Source organism: Diabrotica undecimpunctata, chromosome 2 (assembly GCF_040954645.1).
Source record: "Diabrotica undecimpunctata isolate CICGRU chromosome 2, icDiaUnde3, whole genome shotgun sequence".
Taxonomy (NCBI): Eukaryota; Metazoa; Arthropoda; class Insecta; order Coleoptera; family Chrysomelidae; genus Diabrotica; species Diabrotica undecimpunctata.
The window spans coordinates 135936739-135953683 of record NC_092804.1 but is presented as its reverse complement, the minus strand read 5'-3'; the positions used below and the strand labels follow the sequence as shown (position 1 = coordinate 135953683).

The following is a 16945-nucleotide window of genomic DNA, read 5'->3' as shown; positions in this document are numbered from 1 at the left end:
TTTGCAGTCTTTCCTATTTGTCAATACAGCATTTCATTTTTCTCTGATATCTGTATGTGTAGTATTTTTCTATTTTACTCAGATGCCAGCGGTTTCTTGGACAATTTCACTTGATTTAAGTGTTAGTTTAAAGTTGCTGCTTTGAGCGTACGCTACCAATTTCATTTCTTATCCTTAATCAACTATCACCGACTAATTTTGCATATTTTCTGGCCAATTTTTGAGTATATAAAGCTCATGTATTAAATGTCATATAAAGTATTTACTTACTTGTTTCTTGATGATTATACCAGCTCCATATTCTTGTAGTTCATTGTTAGTTCAAGAGTAAAACACCTCATAGTTTTCTATTTAAAGTTGCTCTAAACGATACCGTCTTATTTTACTAATGTCCATTACATCACCCTGATTATCCTTCCTTTTAGAATGACTTTATTATGTTTACATAAATAGGTTATTTTACTATTTTTGATAAACAAAAAAAGTTTAAAAATATACCTGAATATAATTCTGTACTTTATGTAAAGTGTTAAATTGAAATCCTATCGACATAAATTTCAGTTAATAAGTCATGCAATAATGGAAATTGTTCTCCATCAAATAATACATACAATTGAAACTTACTTTTCACAGAAAATAATTATGTAAATCACAAGGTAGCTATTCACAATTACCTGGCCGTACAGCCAATCAACTGTAATACGTATACCCTATGCCGACCGCTTGTTCAAATCCGATTTATAGCATATTACACTGTTTTGATCGCGTACTAAGAAGGTTTATAAATGGAGAGGGGCTAACGAATTCACTGAAACTTTTGTTGCGTGTGTAGTGGAGCTTATCTAAATCGATGCTAAAAGGGCAATTATAAAAGAGACAGCTTTTCATCATTTATCCCTGATATAGAATTAGCAGTGATGTACTAGCCCATATTTCGCACTTTTCTTTATGAAAATCGTATCACAATTTGACATCGATGTATTATGTATGTAAAATGTGTGTTCGATGTGTTATACAAAATATGCGTATATACAAAACACTTAGGTAAAATTCTTTATTCTGTAACATACCATCCTTCCAAGGTGATACACTAATTCGAACATTTCTCTAACTAATCAACAAATCAATGGCCGCCAAATACGCATAATATCCGCTATTGATCTTTTCACTGGTCGCTTTGAATGGTTTTAAACTATTGCTGTCTACTAAATGATTGTCGATATGAATATTCACGCTAAAGCTCCTTTTTATTGAACTAAAAAACAATTGTATGGCTTAAAGAAAACACTACATCTCACCTTGAACATACTTTCTCATTTGCTAATGTTCATGTAAAATGGTGGTATATATTATCATTTGATTCTTACGATCATGCAGCTACAACTTAAAATCCAATCGAGCAAAATGATTTCAAAACCTTTTTTAATGTGTTCCGGGACAACTGCTGGATTGAGATGAGCAGAAGGTTGATCATCATCAAGAAGTGGAGTTGGAAATAATACCTATCAAGCTCGGATGCTTTTTTTGAAAAATTTTAAGCAGTATCACCGAAACCGCTGCAACGTTAACTAATTGTCGGATCGAGCTCAAATTTTGATTTTAGGATTTTTATCTATATACCAAGACTAGGACTTATTAAATTATTGTGTATTTTAGTATATATTAGTGAAAAAACTGCAAACTTTTGTAAACAAATCTTTAAGAAATAGATTGGCCATACTTTAAGGAAAGATGAAGGCGAAATAACCAAACAAGCACTTGAATACCAACTAGAAGGGAAAAGAAAGAGAGGAAGACCAGACAAAAGCTGAAAAAGAACTACAACGAGAGAACATGAAAAAATCGGAGAAAGATGGTGGGAAAATTAAAAACAGAACCAGAAATAGACGAGAATGGAAGAAACTATTACATAGTTTATTCAGAGAATAAACAACAAAGAAGATGCGCTGACCCTTCCAGTCAGCAATCTTACACTTTTGGCAAAGGAACGCATAAGCGCCCAACATTCCACAAGGAGGAATGGAATTAGAGAAAAAGAGAGAGATATGAATATTATAAACTTTTTTTTTTCTTTTTTTTTCTCTCCTAGAAAATAGTGTTCGAAATATGCGTTGCATTTCATAGCTACTACAAGAGCTAATTAAACTCAACTATGGTAAGCTCATTATAGTATAAAGATCGCTGTCTTCTGTTGTATTTTAGTAATACAGAAGCGTAAATCTTAGATGATAGTGATGATAAAGAATACCTTTACAATAAAAACAGCTAATACAGATATAAAATAGAAGTTTAAGACTGGATACATATATTTAATATTAGAAGTCCAAAAATGACAATAATCTTGAGAATAAATAATTTCTAAGACTACACGACTTTTCTTCAAGGAAAAGGAAAGTCATTAGACTATAAAAAGATGAAGAAGACCTGTTTCAATAATAATCGTCCTTTCTACAAAAAAAGTCTATATGTATTATCAGCTTCAAAAGTCTAGGGACTTTTTCTTTAAGAAAAAAAAATGGTATAAGATGATTAAGAAACAGAAGATTCTTTTTTTCTTCTTCTTCTATTCCTCGTCCATACACTGCTGGATATAATGCTTTTATGACTCTTATATATATTTCTCCCTTCTGCGATTTCATCCAGTTTTTCCCAACTATATTTCGAATATTATATTTATTATATTGCTTACTTATTTATACTACTATCTGTTGTAATTCTTTTAGTCGATTATTTATGTTTCATGAGTTTGGCCTTTATTTGGTAATCATTTTTAGAATATTGGTAAACGAATCTTACTATAATGTGTTTCTTCGCAATCACTCATAACGAATCTATCATTAGATTCATATATATTATTAAGGATCCTGTCCACAAACTGCACACAGACGATTCAATTGCTTATACTACTGATCACACACTAAGTCGTACGATAAATTGTAAAGAGAGATCGTAAAACGTTTGGCCCACATACGTCAAAAAGTTCCAAGTAATCGGTTGTATAAGTTCAGTTTATTTTTTTTATCATGACACCAACCGTTTCGAAAAAGGCTACAAGGCAAAAAAGGAAAAAAAAACCTATGGTGTACGAATTGGTTACTGCAAAGACATATTTATTTACATATGAATTTAGTTAACGAACTACGCTTTAGAGAACTAATAGATATCAAGAATCACCTACGAATGGACGGTAATTTATTCAAAAATTTATCAGAGTTAGTACGGCCAGAAATTATGAAAAAAAATACAGTCATCAGAGATGCAATTGATATGGAATAAAGATTAACTGTTACTTTAAGATATTTGGCAACTGGAAAAGTATATGACAAGAAGACATAGAAGATCTACAGATTGACGACAACGTAACAGTCAAAAGAAAGGATACATTTAAATACTTGGGGTTTATAATCACCAAAAAGGTAACAACAGAGGAAGAAATTAAGCAAAGAGTAGGACAAACAAGAACAAGCAATCTGGCAACTTAACTCAGTATGGTGGGATAGACATCTAACTATGAAGACAACAACACAGATTTATAAAACATTAGTGCGAAGTATTATGACATATGGGGCTGAAAATTGGATTATAAACAAGAAAAACAGCAGTAAGATAGTAGCAACAGAGATGGAATACCTGCGAAGATGCTGCAGAATCACAAGAATGGATAGGAGAAGTAATGACGAAATAAAGCAAGAAAACAAAAACAAACAAAATCAATAGAAACAGACATACTAACCTAGATATAACAAAAAAGACTAAAGTGGTATGGACATGTATGAAGAACTAGCGACAGCTGATGGATAAAGAGAATAACCGAATGGAGCCCCATAGGAAGGAGAAAAAGAGGACGACCCCGAAGATCCTGTACGATCCTGAACGAAGTAGACGATGCCATGAGTAAGAGAGGCCTAAACGATAGAGAATGGGACAACAGAGAGTGATGCAAACGGCTGAACGAGGGAAGGCAGTGAATACTGTAGAATCCCTGAATATATATATATATATATATATATATATATATATATAAAATAACGATCACAATATGCTGTACTGAACCAAATAGGAATTACTTTGTAATAGTAATAAATTTAAAGCAAAAAAAAACGAATTAAAGCTGTAACTGAAGAATCGAATATTATGTTTTGTACATGACAATTAATTTTACCAAAAAGTAGGAAAAAGTGTGTAATACCCTCAATTGTAATATGCTTTTTTCTTTATTGTTCGATGAAAATGTTTTGCAATCATTACCAGTTATTTCTTAAGCTCCGTTTTGTAAACATCTCTTAGTTGTTAGTAGTGGTAGTGTTTTTATTTTTTATAAGGCTGTTAGTCTTTTCTCATGTTTCCCAAATAAAGCTAGTTCTTATAATTCACAATTTAAATGTATCTTCTAATGAAACAGAAATTTAAAATCTCAACTGACAGCATTAAAGTCCCTCACTGTATAAGGCACTCTAAATGAGACATCAGAGAATCCTGGGGTCCGGAACCAGTTCCGATTACTGCTATTGTGGCGAACAATGGCCAATTGCAATGCTACTTACGCCGTTACAAGCCAGATTAATTATCCAAATTGTTACCAATTAAGACGCGATTCATGTCCGCTATTATCCAGTATTATGGATTCAATGACCCGAATCGCACAGACCATAAGCCGAAAGCATGCAGTGTGCTGGATACTAATTTTTAATTTTTCAAGAACTTGGGGGGAAGCCTGTGGTTGCAATTGTTTCAGATGTTGTATATGACTCGCTTACTTCAGAACAATGTGTGTTCAATTAGACTGTAACTTCATAATTTGTTTCTTGCGTGACAAAAATACTATACTTTGAGTTACTTATCTTAACACACTTTTAACAATCTGCCGATTTACTTAAACTCGTTCCTAAATTTAAATTGAATGTCTTGATGATCAAAACACAATGAAATGAAAATCTGTATTTGTAATATACTTTTTAATTCCCAAATTTCAGATAACATTAACGTAGATACTATCTCATATTACTGATAAATAAGATCTATATTTCAATAACTTTCTTAGAGAACTAATATAGAGATTTTCGAAAGTAAGACGATGATAATTTTTTTTCATTACAACACTGAGGTAATTTATCACGTTTCATATAAATAGGTCTTTATTCTAATTCTATAAACAAAGTAATTAAGTTCTACTGTTTTATATAATCAATTTCTTTTTAATACTTTAGATCTATTTCACATAATACCTTTTATTTTAATTTGACCGTAACCTTCATTCAGAACCTGCTATGATCGGTCTAAAGTTTTGTAAAGCCCTTTTGTTTTTGATATACTTAGTGTTTATACCCCAGATATATCAGAGACAAGAAAACAAAACAGAAATGTATGACGAACTACATAATATAACAGATCAAAACGAATGAGTCAGATAAAATTATTTTTTTGGGGATTTGAATGCCGGAATAGGTAATGATGAACAATGATTTAATGATAGTGTAAACAACGAAAACAGTTACCATTTGATACAATTATGTACCAGAAATAAAACTTATTTGAAGCATAAAGCATGCTATCATGCATTTCCAAATCGAGAATAAACATTAAAAATCTACCAAATACTACATAAAAACAAACAGAACACTCAAAGCCACAGATATTCTAAACGAAGTGCACTAACTTACGCCAACATCGGGAATCATAATCGTCCACTTGACAAATATTTTAGAAAAATCCAAAAATTTTAGTTTTACGATGGTTTCATCTTCGTTGGCGGACCATAAATCTTCGAGGGTAAACCGATGAGAACAGTTTCTGCATGTAAAAAGATATTCCATATTTTGTATTTCTCCATAGTCACAATTTACATCATCTTGGTCTATTTTCCTCCATTTTGCCATGTTTGATTTTACTAAAGCGATCATCGTTCTTATCATATTACAGTTTTCCACAATTTAAAGTCTAGAGATTGGCTGGTTCATTGAATCGTTGGAAGAGGAAAATGTTCGTATCCTGCATTGTTCCAAGAAAGCTTTTCCTGAATTTTAGTCGCTTTCGTGGTGTTCGAGCAATGTATAGCGCATGCCACACCTCCGCGATTTATTTAATTTTCCATGTGCTCTGCTACATCTGTGCTTATTGACGAATCTGCAAAACTCGCTATTTTATCTAGATTTGAGAGTGGCGTCATATTGGCTACCTAAATGGCGGTTATTGAGAGTGTCGTATAAATTATAGAGCAATGTCTTGTGCCGTACTGTCTCATAGACTGCTGTCAGATCTACGAAAGCAGCCCCTTCTTCGAAGCCTTCTTCAATGTGTTCTATTAGTGCGAGGACTTGGCCGGTGCAAGATTTGCCGGGTCTGAATCCTCCTTGTTGTTGGATAAGGTGCTTGTTGACATTTTTTTCTATTCTGGCCAGAATAAGTCTCTCGTATAGTTTGAAAAAGTGACACAACAGAGAAATAGGTCCTTTCTTAGTTTTAACATGGCTAGCATTTGAGATTTTTTCCCTGATCCATAATTTTCTCCAGCTTCTCCATTTTTTAACCTGCTCTTGCCGTTGTGGAGTTTTTTTAGTATAAATGGGGTTCCTAGGTGGATTGCCTCCTGATTTAGTCTTCTAGTGTTTGGGTCTTTATATCGGTTCATAGTTCTCTCTCCATTACATAATGTTGGAGATAATTACAAAAATATTTTCTATCTTGAGCTGTTTTTGTCAATTAATTTTCTTCGTTTTAAATATGTTCTAGATAACTTCTTTTGGTTGAGTTTCCGAAAGTACAAGCTGAATATAGCCGCAAATGTCAACCATGAAATAAAATATTTCGGTTTGGCACTGTTGGGATGTTTTTATAATGCATATATTGTAAGCTTCAAATATAAAGAGAGAAAGATAATTTTTTGTTCCTTGATTGACATTTGCGGCTATAATCAGCTTGTACTCTCAGTAAACTCAACCCTCGTTTTTTGATTTGTTTTTCAATGTTTAGTTCTCTCTCAATACCCATCCTTCTTAGCATCTCTTATTGTTGGTCACGTACTGGAATCTTTTTACCGGTTTTATTTGTTGGTTACAGATATATAAATTATCTCTCTAGGCCTAGAATGCTCATGGCTTGGTTTACTATTATTTACCATTCTTTCCTGTTTGCTGCTTTCTTTCTCCAGACTGCATGTTTTTGTCAACATCCTTGTACCTGGTCTTTGATCTACGTTTGTTCTTCTTTCCTCCTACTCCTCCCTTTAATACTCTTTAAAATAATCTCGTGTTTGGCATCGTTTGGATATGTCCTAACCATCTCAGTCTTTGTGATTTTACGATCCTTACGATATTCGGTTCTCCACACCTCTTCTTTAGTTCTATATTTGGTATTTTTATCCACATTCCATTCCATAGCTTTCCTTCAAATATTTTCTTGAGGACTTTTTCCTACTTCTCTTTTCCACACTTGGAGCATTACTTGTTCGGATTTGTCCATCGTCCATATTTCACTGGCATATAATGCTATAGATCTTATCACTGTCTTATATATTCTAATATTAGCACTTCAAGATACGTTTTCAGTTCTTATTAACCTGTTTAAAGCAAAGACACAACGATTACTCGTCATAACTTGCTTGGTATTGGAACCTTTCTACTTCTTCGAATTTATATATTTTTTCTTCTGTGATTATTGTCAAATTTTGTTATTGTATGTACGTATGTAGTCTTTTTAGTATTTCTTTTAATTCTTGTGCGAGTACTAGCCATTGGTGCTTTCGTTGATATACAAGTCCTGTCCTGTTGATTCCGGTTTTTTTGACGACAATTTCAAGAATGATACTAAACAACAGTGATGATAGTGGATAACCTTGTCACATCTCCTCACTGATTTCAAACTTATCTGTTTCTTTTCGATTTATTTTAACCCTATTCTCTGTTTTTATGAGTCACTTTTATCTTTCTTACTAATTTTTTACTAATTCCAATTTTACGTAGTGCCTTATATATTTCTTTCCATTTTAGTCTGTCAAAACCTTTGTCGATGATCAGGGCCACTGTATTTCCCATATTCGTAGCTTTCTGTTTGTATTTCATGCAGCAGGAAAATTTAATCTACAGTGCTGCGTCCTCCTCTGAATCCACATTAATTTTCCTCTATGTTATTATCTATAATAAGAGCCACATTGCATATGAGTTTTATGTGTTTTACTCGATTAAACGATTTTTCGTAGTCGATTAAAAGTTCGTAGTCTTCTGGGAAGATTCCAGTCGTATATATTTTGTTCAGTAATACCATTAAGATCTAAAGATTTTTTCATAGATAAGTTTTATTATCTCCATATATATATATATATATATATATATATATATATATATATATATATATATATATATATATATATATATATATATCATCTAGACCTGAGGCTTTTTTTGTTGTAGTGAATTTTTTTTCATATTTGTAACTTCTTTTATAGTTTTGTATGCCTTAAAGTAGTCACGTTCTCTTAGTAAATCCCCCAGTTCCTTATATCTGCTGTTCATGCATACTTCTTTCGCCTTCTTGATTTTTTTCCGGACGATTCTCTGGGTTTCTGTGTATTTTACTTAATTATGTAAAATCTTCGTATTTTCATTGGTTCTAAAATTTCTTCTGTCTTCCATGTATTCTCTATATGTATTTCTTATGTTGTCTTGTAGTTGTTCTGTTTGTATGGTTGTAATTGTTGTTTTGAAAATATGGTAAATACTTTCAAGAATGAGCGGGCCATATATCTCAATGGAGAAGGAGAAGCCATTTTATGTATAACACATTGGTAGTATACTATTCCTAAAAGAAATATTGTTGTAATGACAAAGTAATGAAGAAAAACAGAGAAATAGAATGTTATAAGGAAACAATCCATTGCAGAAATGTATAAATGGGACACTCTACCAATATCAAGTACAACGTTTACTGGACGTTATGTTTTTTTTATTATAATTTTTCGTATTTTATATCTAAAATCCAAATATCAATACTCGTATCATATACTGTGTGCAAAATTTAAAATATTGTGTCTTATCAGGTTTCCTTTTTATATTATTATAAAGTTGCAATAAAGAAAGTTTGAAACTGTAAAATAAAACGACTATAGAACGCTTGAACTTAAAATTTGTTATAAACGAAAATGTTTCTATTCCAGGTCTGGTTTCAAAATAGACGCGCCAAATGGAGAAAGCGCGAAAAGGCTATGGGAAGAGAAGCAGTATCATTCATGCATCCCGGAGACCAACCTGGACTACCAGATTTCGCAATCCACGGTCCAGTTGGCATACCCCCTGTCTCCAATGAACACTTTTGGCCATCTGTCCCGTTCCCGCCAATTCTTAGCCCAGCGTTAGGCCTTCACTGGCCCCCCAAGACACATATGCCCACATTTCACGCTTTTCTGTCACAGTACATGTTGGCAGGAGGGGGAGTACCACCTCTTAACCTTGTAGGTAATGTACATATGCCAGAAGAGCGCTCGAGGAGTTCTAGTCCTGAAATCCACAGTCCCTCCCAGTTATCCCCTAATGCCTTAGATGCTCTTAGAGTAAGGACACAGGACATGTCAATACCTCCCTCGTCACCACGAAAAGTCCACGCTAGCTCGTAGACAGGATTAAATAATAAGTGTAAATATTTTGTAGTTTAGCTTTAATGTAGGCAGGGGATTTTTTTCCCAAGTTAGATCGATAGTATTTATTTGACTGATTTTTTAACAGTTCGTTCATCGATTAATAGTTAGTTACAAATATCTGATATATGTATATAAAGCACTTAAATTTTCAAATATACTTAAAATAATAAATAAGCACGTTTACTCAACAATACATGACTTCCGGATTAGGATAAAGATCCCCTACCTTTTTCTTTTATAAGTAAATGACTCTTTTCGATAGAATCTTGTTATTTCTTAGCTATTGTGATGTCGAGTTTGTAGAAATATCCTCGATATTTTTTAATTATTAGATTCTTGAAATCCATTATCCAAATCCTGTAATTGGTAAAAGTTTTTCAAAATGTAAATATACCATAAGTTATATAGAATAATATACATATAGGATTTTTCGTACAAGTATCGTTGTCAAGCATTGATTAGCTCATTTTAAAACATTAAAGTTCCAGATAATAGTTTTCAGGTCACTTTTATGACAAATTTAAATAAAAGTTTGGCAAATTATAAGTAATTGTAAATATTACACTCGCTTGTAATTATTGATGTACAACGGAATTTGTAGGAAGAAAATATAAGCTGGTTTGACGTACTGTTTGGGAGACAGTAGTTGCTGATTCTATCGAAAGTGAGCAAGTATTACTCCATCATTCCTATCTATTTATATTGTTTCGTTTACCGAGGATAGTGAGTAATAAATTCCGAAAAATATGCTAGGAGATAATCTAAGGATATCTATCTTTGTCTATAGTGTATTTGATTTTGCACAAAAAATGTTTTTTTATATACAATATACGAATATTGTTGTTTGATGTACAAGTAATACGCATACAACCTTAAAAATAAGATATCAATAAACTTATTGGATAACTATTGTACTAGACATCATAGTATAATTATTTACGCTTTCCATCGTAACAACTTTGTTCAATATGGTTCTATTTGAAATATTTATGCATGTTTAATAACTGGTGGTTTGATAAGTAACCAGAAAAACAAACATTATTTCCAGGAATTTTATTTAATATCGTTTCCTTTAAGCTTAATACAACTATTCCAGCGATTGTACAACTTCTTCATGCTGGCGTTTGTTTAATCAAATATCTCCTCATTTTGAGCTGAATTTTTCTTTATCAGCCATCTCTCTAGATTTGGGAACACAATAATCAACGAGGGCCAAATCAGGAGAATAAGCCAGACAAAAAACAATTCGAAGCCAAACTCATCAATTTTTGTCATTGTCATAACAATTCTGTGAGTCGATTAATTATCTTGTAGAAACAAAACTTTTTTTTTTCTGCATATGGTCCGTTTCCCATTGACTTCTTGATTCAATTTGTGCAATAATGCCCAATAATATTGGCTATTGATAGATGGTCAATATTATTTATATATGGATACTTTTCTTAAGATGATCAATTAAAATTATGCCTTTGCAATCGCAAAACACAGTGGCCATAACCTTTCAGACCTATTGAGCCAATCTTATCTTGCCCGCTTTGGAGCAATTTAGCCAGCTTCAATTCACCGCCATGCACTCATTCTGTTCTCTGGTGTGTAGCAGTGTATCCAGGTTTCATCAACGGTTACCAATTGATGTCAAAAGTCCAATGGATTGCACTTCGAAGGTTCAAACACTGCTGAGAAATAATCACACAATAATGTTTTGGTCAACGGCCAGAAAACGCGGCACCCATCGGCAGGATACATCAGCTTCTTCAGGAGAATGACAAATTTAGTTAAGATAATTTTAGATAACTGTAAAATTATCATTCTTTGGAGGAAGCTGTTGCTTTAAATGAAATAAGTCCAAAGCGAAATAGTATTTTGTTTTATGTTTGCGTTTGACTTTCATATTTATATCAAAAATTGCTCTTGGTCTATCACTTTAAAATTTCATCTTACTTTACCTACTTGTACATTTGTTTTATATATCTTGAGACCATAAATTTTTTCTTGCATTGTTTCTTCATGGTCTCACTTTTTTTTCTTTTGTCTTTATAACACTGAATGGGTCTTTGAGTCTCTTGCTAGGTCGTTCCATTCAGATCTCTCGTGTGCCATTCTCCTCCATCGTAGTGCTATCATTCATAGTTTTCAACCATCTCGTTCTGGTTCTTCCCTTCTTTCCTCTTCCATTGTAACATGTTCGAGCTATAGTGTCATTCTATCGTGATATAGTCTTTCACTACATGGTATCCCACCACATGTTATATGCCCAATTTATAAAAAAGAAGATATAGCGAAATGCAAAAATTATCGCGATGAAGATCCAGGTACAACCATGATCCCTACCAAGTGTTCAATGAGGCACCGATTTCAGAATTCATTAAAATTCGGAGAATTCGATGGGCTGGTGATGTAGTAAGAATGAAAGTTAATAGATTACGTAGAAGAGTACTGGTTAGTCAAATTCAAGGCGAAATAATAAGGAAGGACAGATAGGATAAAGTGACAGAGGACGGGTAAAATTTGCTAGACGTCAGAACTTTTAGAAGAGCGGCACGGGGCCGGCAATGTTGGAGACATAGTTTAGAGGAGATTAAGACTCGATTTGGGCTGTAGCTCCATTGTACAGAGAGACACATATTATCGCAAAGTACCACTAAATAAATAATTTAGTTTTCCTCGTTTTGAAATATTTTATTCATTGAAAATTGAAGAGAGAAAATACATTTTCTCTCATAAGTATCATACTCTCTCTGTAAAGTATCATATTTGATACTTTATAATATTCATTATTTATATCATTTACATATTCACTTTTTTGACATTGTGCAGCTCTGCCTTTGCGTACAACAAACAATTAATTTATTTTTTTAACCTGAATTCCAGCGAGTGTTTTTTTTTCGATTAATTTGACACGTTTATTATTTAGTTTAAAAATCAAATACTACTATTAGACATTTGCGTAAGTACAAATTATAACATTTTTAAAAAGACATCACCACTTTGTTATTCGCAACCCTGTGATATTCCTAGATTATTTTATTTTATTTCGACATTGCAATTTATATTTAAAAATACCGTTACTAATGGCGTTATAGGTAAACAGCTTATAACTTTCTTTTTGGGTCTTTTGAAAACAAAGGAACAAATGAACTAAACTAAGAAGTATTTATTACCAGGTAACAAAATATATTTGAGAACAATATGTTAGGTAAGAGGATTAGAAAACTTCTAAAGATTTGGAATTGTTATTAGTTGTTATGTGTCAAGGTAAGATATTTATTTAGGAAACAATAAAAAGGAGGATTTGACAGTGTTAATGTGTCCACTAGATACCTTGGATAAGGCACATTATCTTTGTTAAAATTAATATTATTAAATGCTCAGCTTAAAATCAAATTTTGAAGTTTAGTTTGATGTAATTAGTCAAATTAAATTAATACTCTGACTGCCGAGACCCTATTTTTTTGGTATTTAATTTTGTGCTGTCGCTGTCAATCATATGAGGCTGACTGCCTACAGTATAAGATTTTGCAGTGGCAGTCATTTATGATTTATTTCCGTATGTCTATCGAAGTCGAGGCGCTTGTCTATAAATATAAATTCAGATGTTTAAAATATATTAAATTGTGTTTTAAACTTTAGTAGCAATTCAAAAAAAAGTAGTTTAGGATATAAAAAGGCTTTAAAATATCACACACGGCTTTAAAATATTACAATTTTATTACAAAATAAAACGTCAAATATTAAAAAAAAGATTAAATTACAAAAGCTATTATTTTTCATGTGACATTCCTGGTTTTTCATCACAAATTCTAAGTTTTCTCACTTTTCTTCTGGCTTCTGATCTGGATATTTCTCTTATTAGATCTATCTACATTGTCTACCGGTATTATCGGTGGTCTTCTTCGAAAGCGTGGTCCGGTTTTTAGTCCGGAACTACAAATTATTAAAAATAATTTGTAGTTCCACGCTGCGCCGTGTCAGTACTGTCATTTGTTTTTTTGGAAACAAAAAATCACGAAGTACAAGCTTCCTAATAGTATTATTAGTTTTAATTTCAAATTCACATTGTCGTGTTTTAAATAATTTGGACATTTGGATGGAAGCTACTCTGGATTTTTCAGTTATTGATTTTATTTCGTGGAAATAGCGTACTGTTCATTTAATACTGTACCCAGACACGGATTTGATGACACTCGTTTTATCATTTTCTCACTGGTGGTGAATTGTACTTCCAACACAATTTTTGCTTTGTTAATTATAATGATTTATGTTGTTTACCGTGAAATTTTCGCCACATCTTTTAACCCTCACTTAGTTAGCCTGCAGACCATTGCAAATCCCGGGGTGTGGCACGTGGAACCATAAGTGAGAGTTAGGAATCTTATAAGGATCAGTTATCAAGAAATCTCGTCTATTCAGAGAATTTATTTATAAGCAAGTTTCTCAGTCATCTGAGAAAAATATGGCAAAAAGTAGTATTTAACGGGTAAAGTCGTGAAGTGGTAGGATGATAAAGATCAAGTTAAACTGAAATTGCAAGTCGAATAATATTACGATTTCTCCTAAACTAACCAAGATTCTGTTATGTCATGACAAACTCTCTCTCTCTCTCTCTCTCTCTCTCTATATATATATATATATTTATATATATATATATATATATATATATATATATATATATATATATATATATATATGGTTTGACAGTTTCACCGCGTCTGTTGTCGTGTCATCTAGACTTCGTCTCTATCTCTCCCTATCTCGGCGCATATTTGTTCTCCATTTCTCACACTCAGCCCCTTTCTGATGTTTGTTTTATAGCTTAGAAATATTCGAGTTAGCAAGGATGGATGTTTTCATTGAAAATAGAAGATTGCGAATGAAATAGTCTTAAAAGGATGGGGATAACCTAAATGTTGGGCTTAGGGCTTAAACCTAGTAATTTAGCAACATTAGATGAATGATTAATTTCAGCAAAATTGGGTTTTTAATTAAATTTTTCAAAATAGGGTGATGAATTATGAATCTGAATTTTGACTTTCCTTTGTAAGGACGCCAAGGATTGATCACATGTGAATTTAAATTGTCTTTGAAGTTGATGGTTGAAATTATTAATAATATGGGAGAGAATTCATAGCTTATCAACAACGCATCAATTTGGCAGATGCTTTACTTTTAATCATGAGGAAGAAAGTGTATAAAAAATTAAGGAGGCTACTTTTATCTCAGGTTATAATTTTTCCACTTTATTGGATCTGTTTTGGCACCCTTACTGTTTAATTTATACATCGCGGACCTACCTGGGACAGCTTCGCAGAAATTTGGCTACGCTTACGATTGGGCCATTGCAGCAAGATGTAATAACATGGATATTACAGAAACAATTTATGGGAGAATACTTTCGCAAATGGAGGCTACGGCCCAATGCAACGAAAATCGAAGTGTGCTGTTTCCATCTGAATAATGCCCAAGCTAACAAGAAACTCTCAATTTACTTTGAAAACAGACTGATCACTCATAACTCAACACCAAAATATCTTGGAGTGACTCTGGACAAAACATTAAGTTTTAAAGAACACCTACATAGAACGGCAGCAACACTGAAAACGTGAAATAATCTCATCCAACAGCTACGTGGCACTACATGCGGGTCCTGAGCCTCCGTAGTAAGATCATCCGCTCTCGAACTTGTATACTCGGTGGCTGAATATGCTTCACCGGTATGGCTCAATAGCAAAACATGAAGATTATTGACACCCAATTAAACCAGACAATGCGATCTCAGGTACAATTAGACTCAGACTGAACTATTGGCTTCTCATTCTGAGTCACATTGCACCGCCAAAACTGCGAAGAAGTCATTCTCTTCTCAGAGAATATCAAAAAATCGATGCTAATTATCAAATACCCGTCCACCATGATAAGCTTGATATCGAAATAAACAGACTGCGCTCCAGATATCCTCCATTGTTAAGAGCCAACTCCTTACATTAGGAACATTTTAACCTCACCAACGCCTTGAAAAGACAATGGGAGAGCGACTTACCACAGGAAACACATCAAATGATCTGTATCGATCAGAAACCACCAGGCTTTGAACTGACCGGCAATACATGGACAACGCTAAACAGAATAAGAACAAGTAGCGGTAGATGTGCTGACAGCCTATATAGATGGAGAAAAGCCCTTACTCCTGAGTGTGACTGTGGTGCACAACGACAGACCGTCCGTCATATTGTTGAAGAATGCCCCCGAAGGCGATTCCCTGGAGTTTTCGATGAGTTCCTGAATGCGACAGAAAATGTTTCACATTATATTAATAATACGCTAGATGTTCGTTTGTAATACTTCATTTAACGTTTTATATTGATTTTTAATTATGTGTTCGTGTTGTATGCCATAAGATAAATATATAAATTCTCCACCCTATGTCTGGCAGATCCAGGGTGGTCTCGGATATAGTAACAATTTCATCGTAGTGGTTTTCTAATGGCAAGCTGAACATTTATTCTAATACAGAAACGCTGGACACCTATTCTAAGTTGTAACTTGTATTATATCCCTTAAATTGCAATGTCGACAAAAATTTATTTAAAACGCAATAATCGAATAAGTTATATTATTGTAAATATGTGATAGCAATCGAATTGCTCGTGGAGCATTAGAGATTTTTTTATTTAAAATAGACAATAACTGCAGTTAATATACGAACATTATTGTTTATGTTCATATTGTCGAAAAGTTGTTTGTGAAATCCTGTATAAAATAATTCACCCAATATTTATTATACTACCCATAGACATGTTTTAATTATTCAGTGTCATACTTGATAATAAATTTATGAATTTAGATATTGAAATTTCATTATTTTTTCCTATGAGTCCAATTAGAAACTGTTTACATAATATGATTGTGGCATACAATAAACCAAGAAAAAATATTCAGTACTTTAACCTAAATTAGACAAATACATCCATGTTTAAAGTAGTACTGAATGCTACCGGCTGCTAGGTGTCTCTAGTACACAACGGCGAACTTTGAGAAGTGGGTCAAAACACTCTCCGACCTGGGCGCAATTTTGTGTGACATCTCTAGTGAGGAGTGGATAGAAAAAAGACGACTTGATATACGTAAAACGGTTGGACGTATAGGAACTCATCACTTTATAGCCCCACATAAAATTATTAGACCCTCCGAGATACAGTAAACTGATCACTGGCATCCTTTGAAGATAGGTAAACTCATCACCGCAGATAGGTAAACTCATCAGCAGCATTTTTGCGCCAAGGCGCTGGTTTTTCATCCGGAAGATTGCCTGTTACCTGT

At 33.1% G+C, this 16945-nt stretch overlaps 1 protein-coding gene across 1 annotated transcript in view; it reads left to right on the top strand.

Moving 5' to 3' along the window:
• Nucleotides 1-16470, top strand: part of LOC140434918 (uncharacterized) — a 56257-nt gene extending 39787 nt beyond the window's left edge. The window contains exon 3 of the mRNA XM_072523547.1: nucleotides 9149-16470. Within this exon, the coding sequence (XP_072379648.1) occupies nucleotides 9149-9604 (456 nt within the window). The 3' untranslated portion in view covers nucleotides 9605-16470. The remainder of the gene's footprint in view (nucleotides 1-9148) is intronic.
• The last annotated feature ends 475 nt before the right edge of the window (nucleotides 16471-16945 follow it).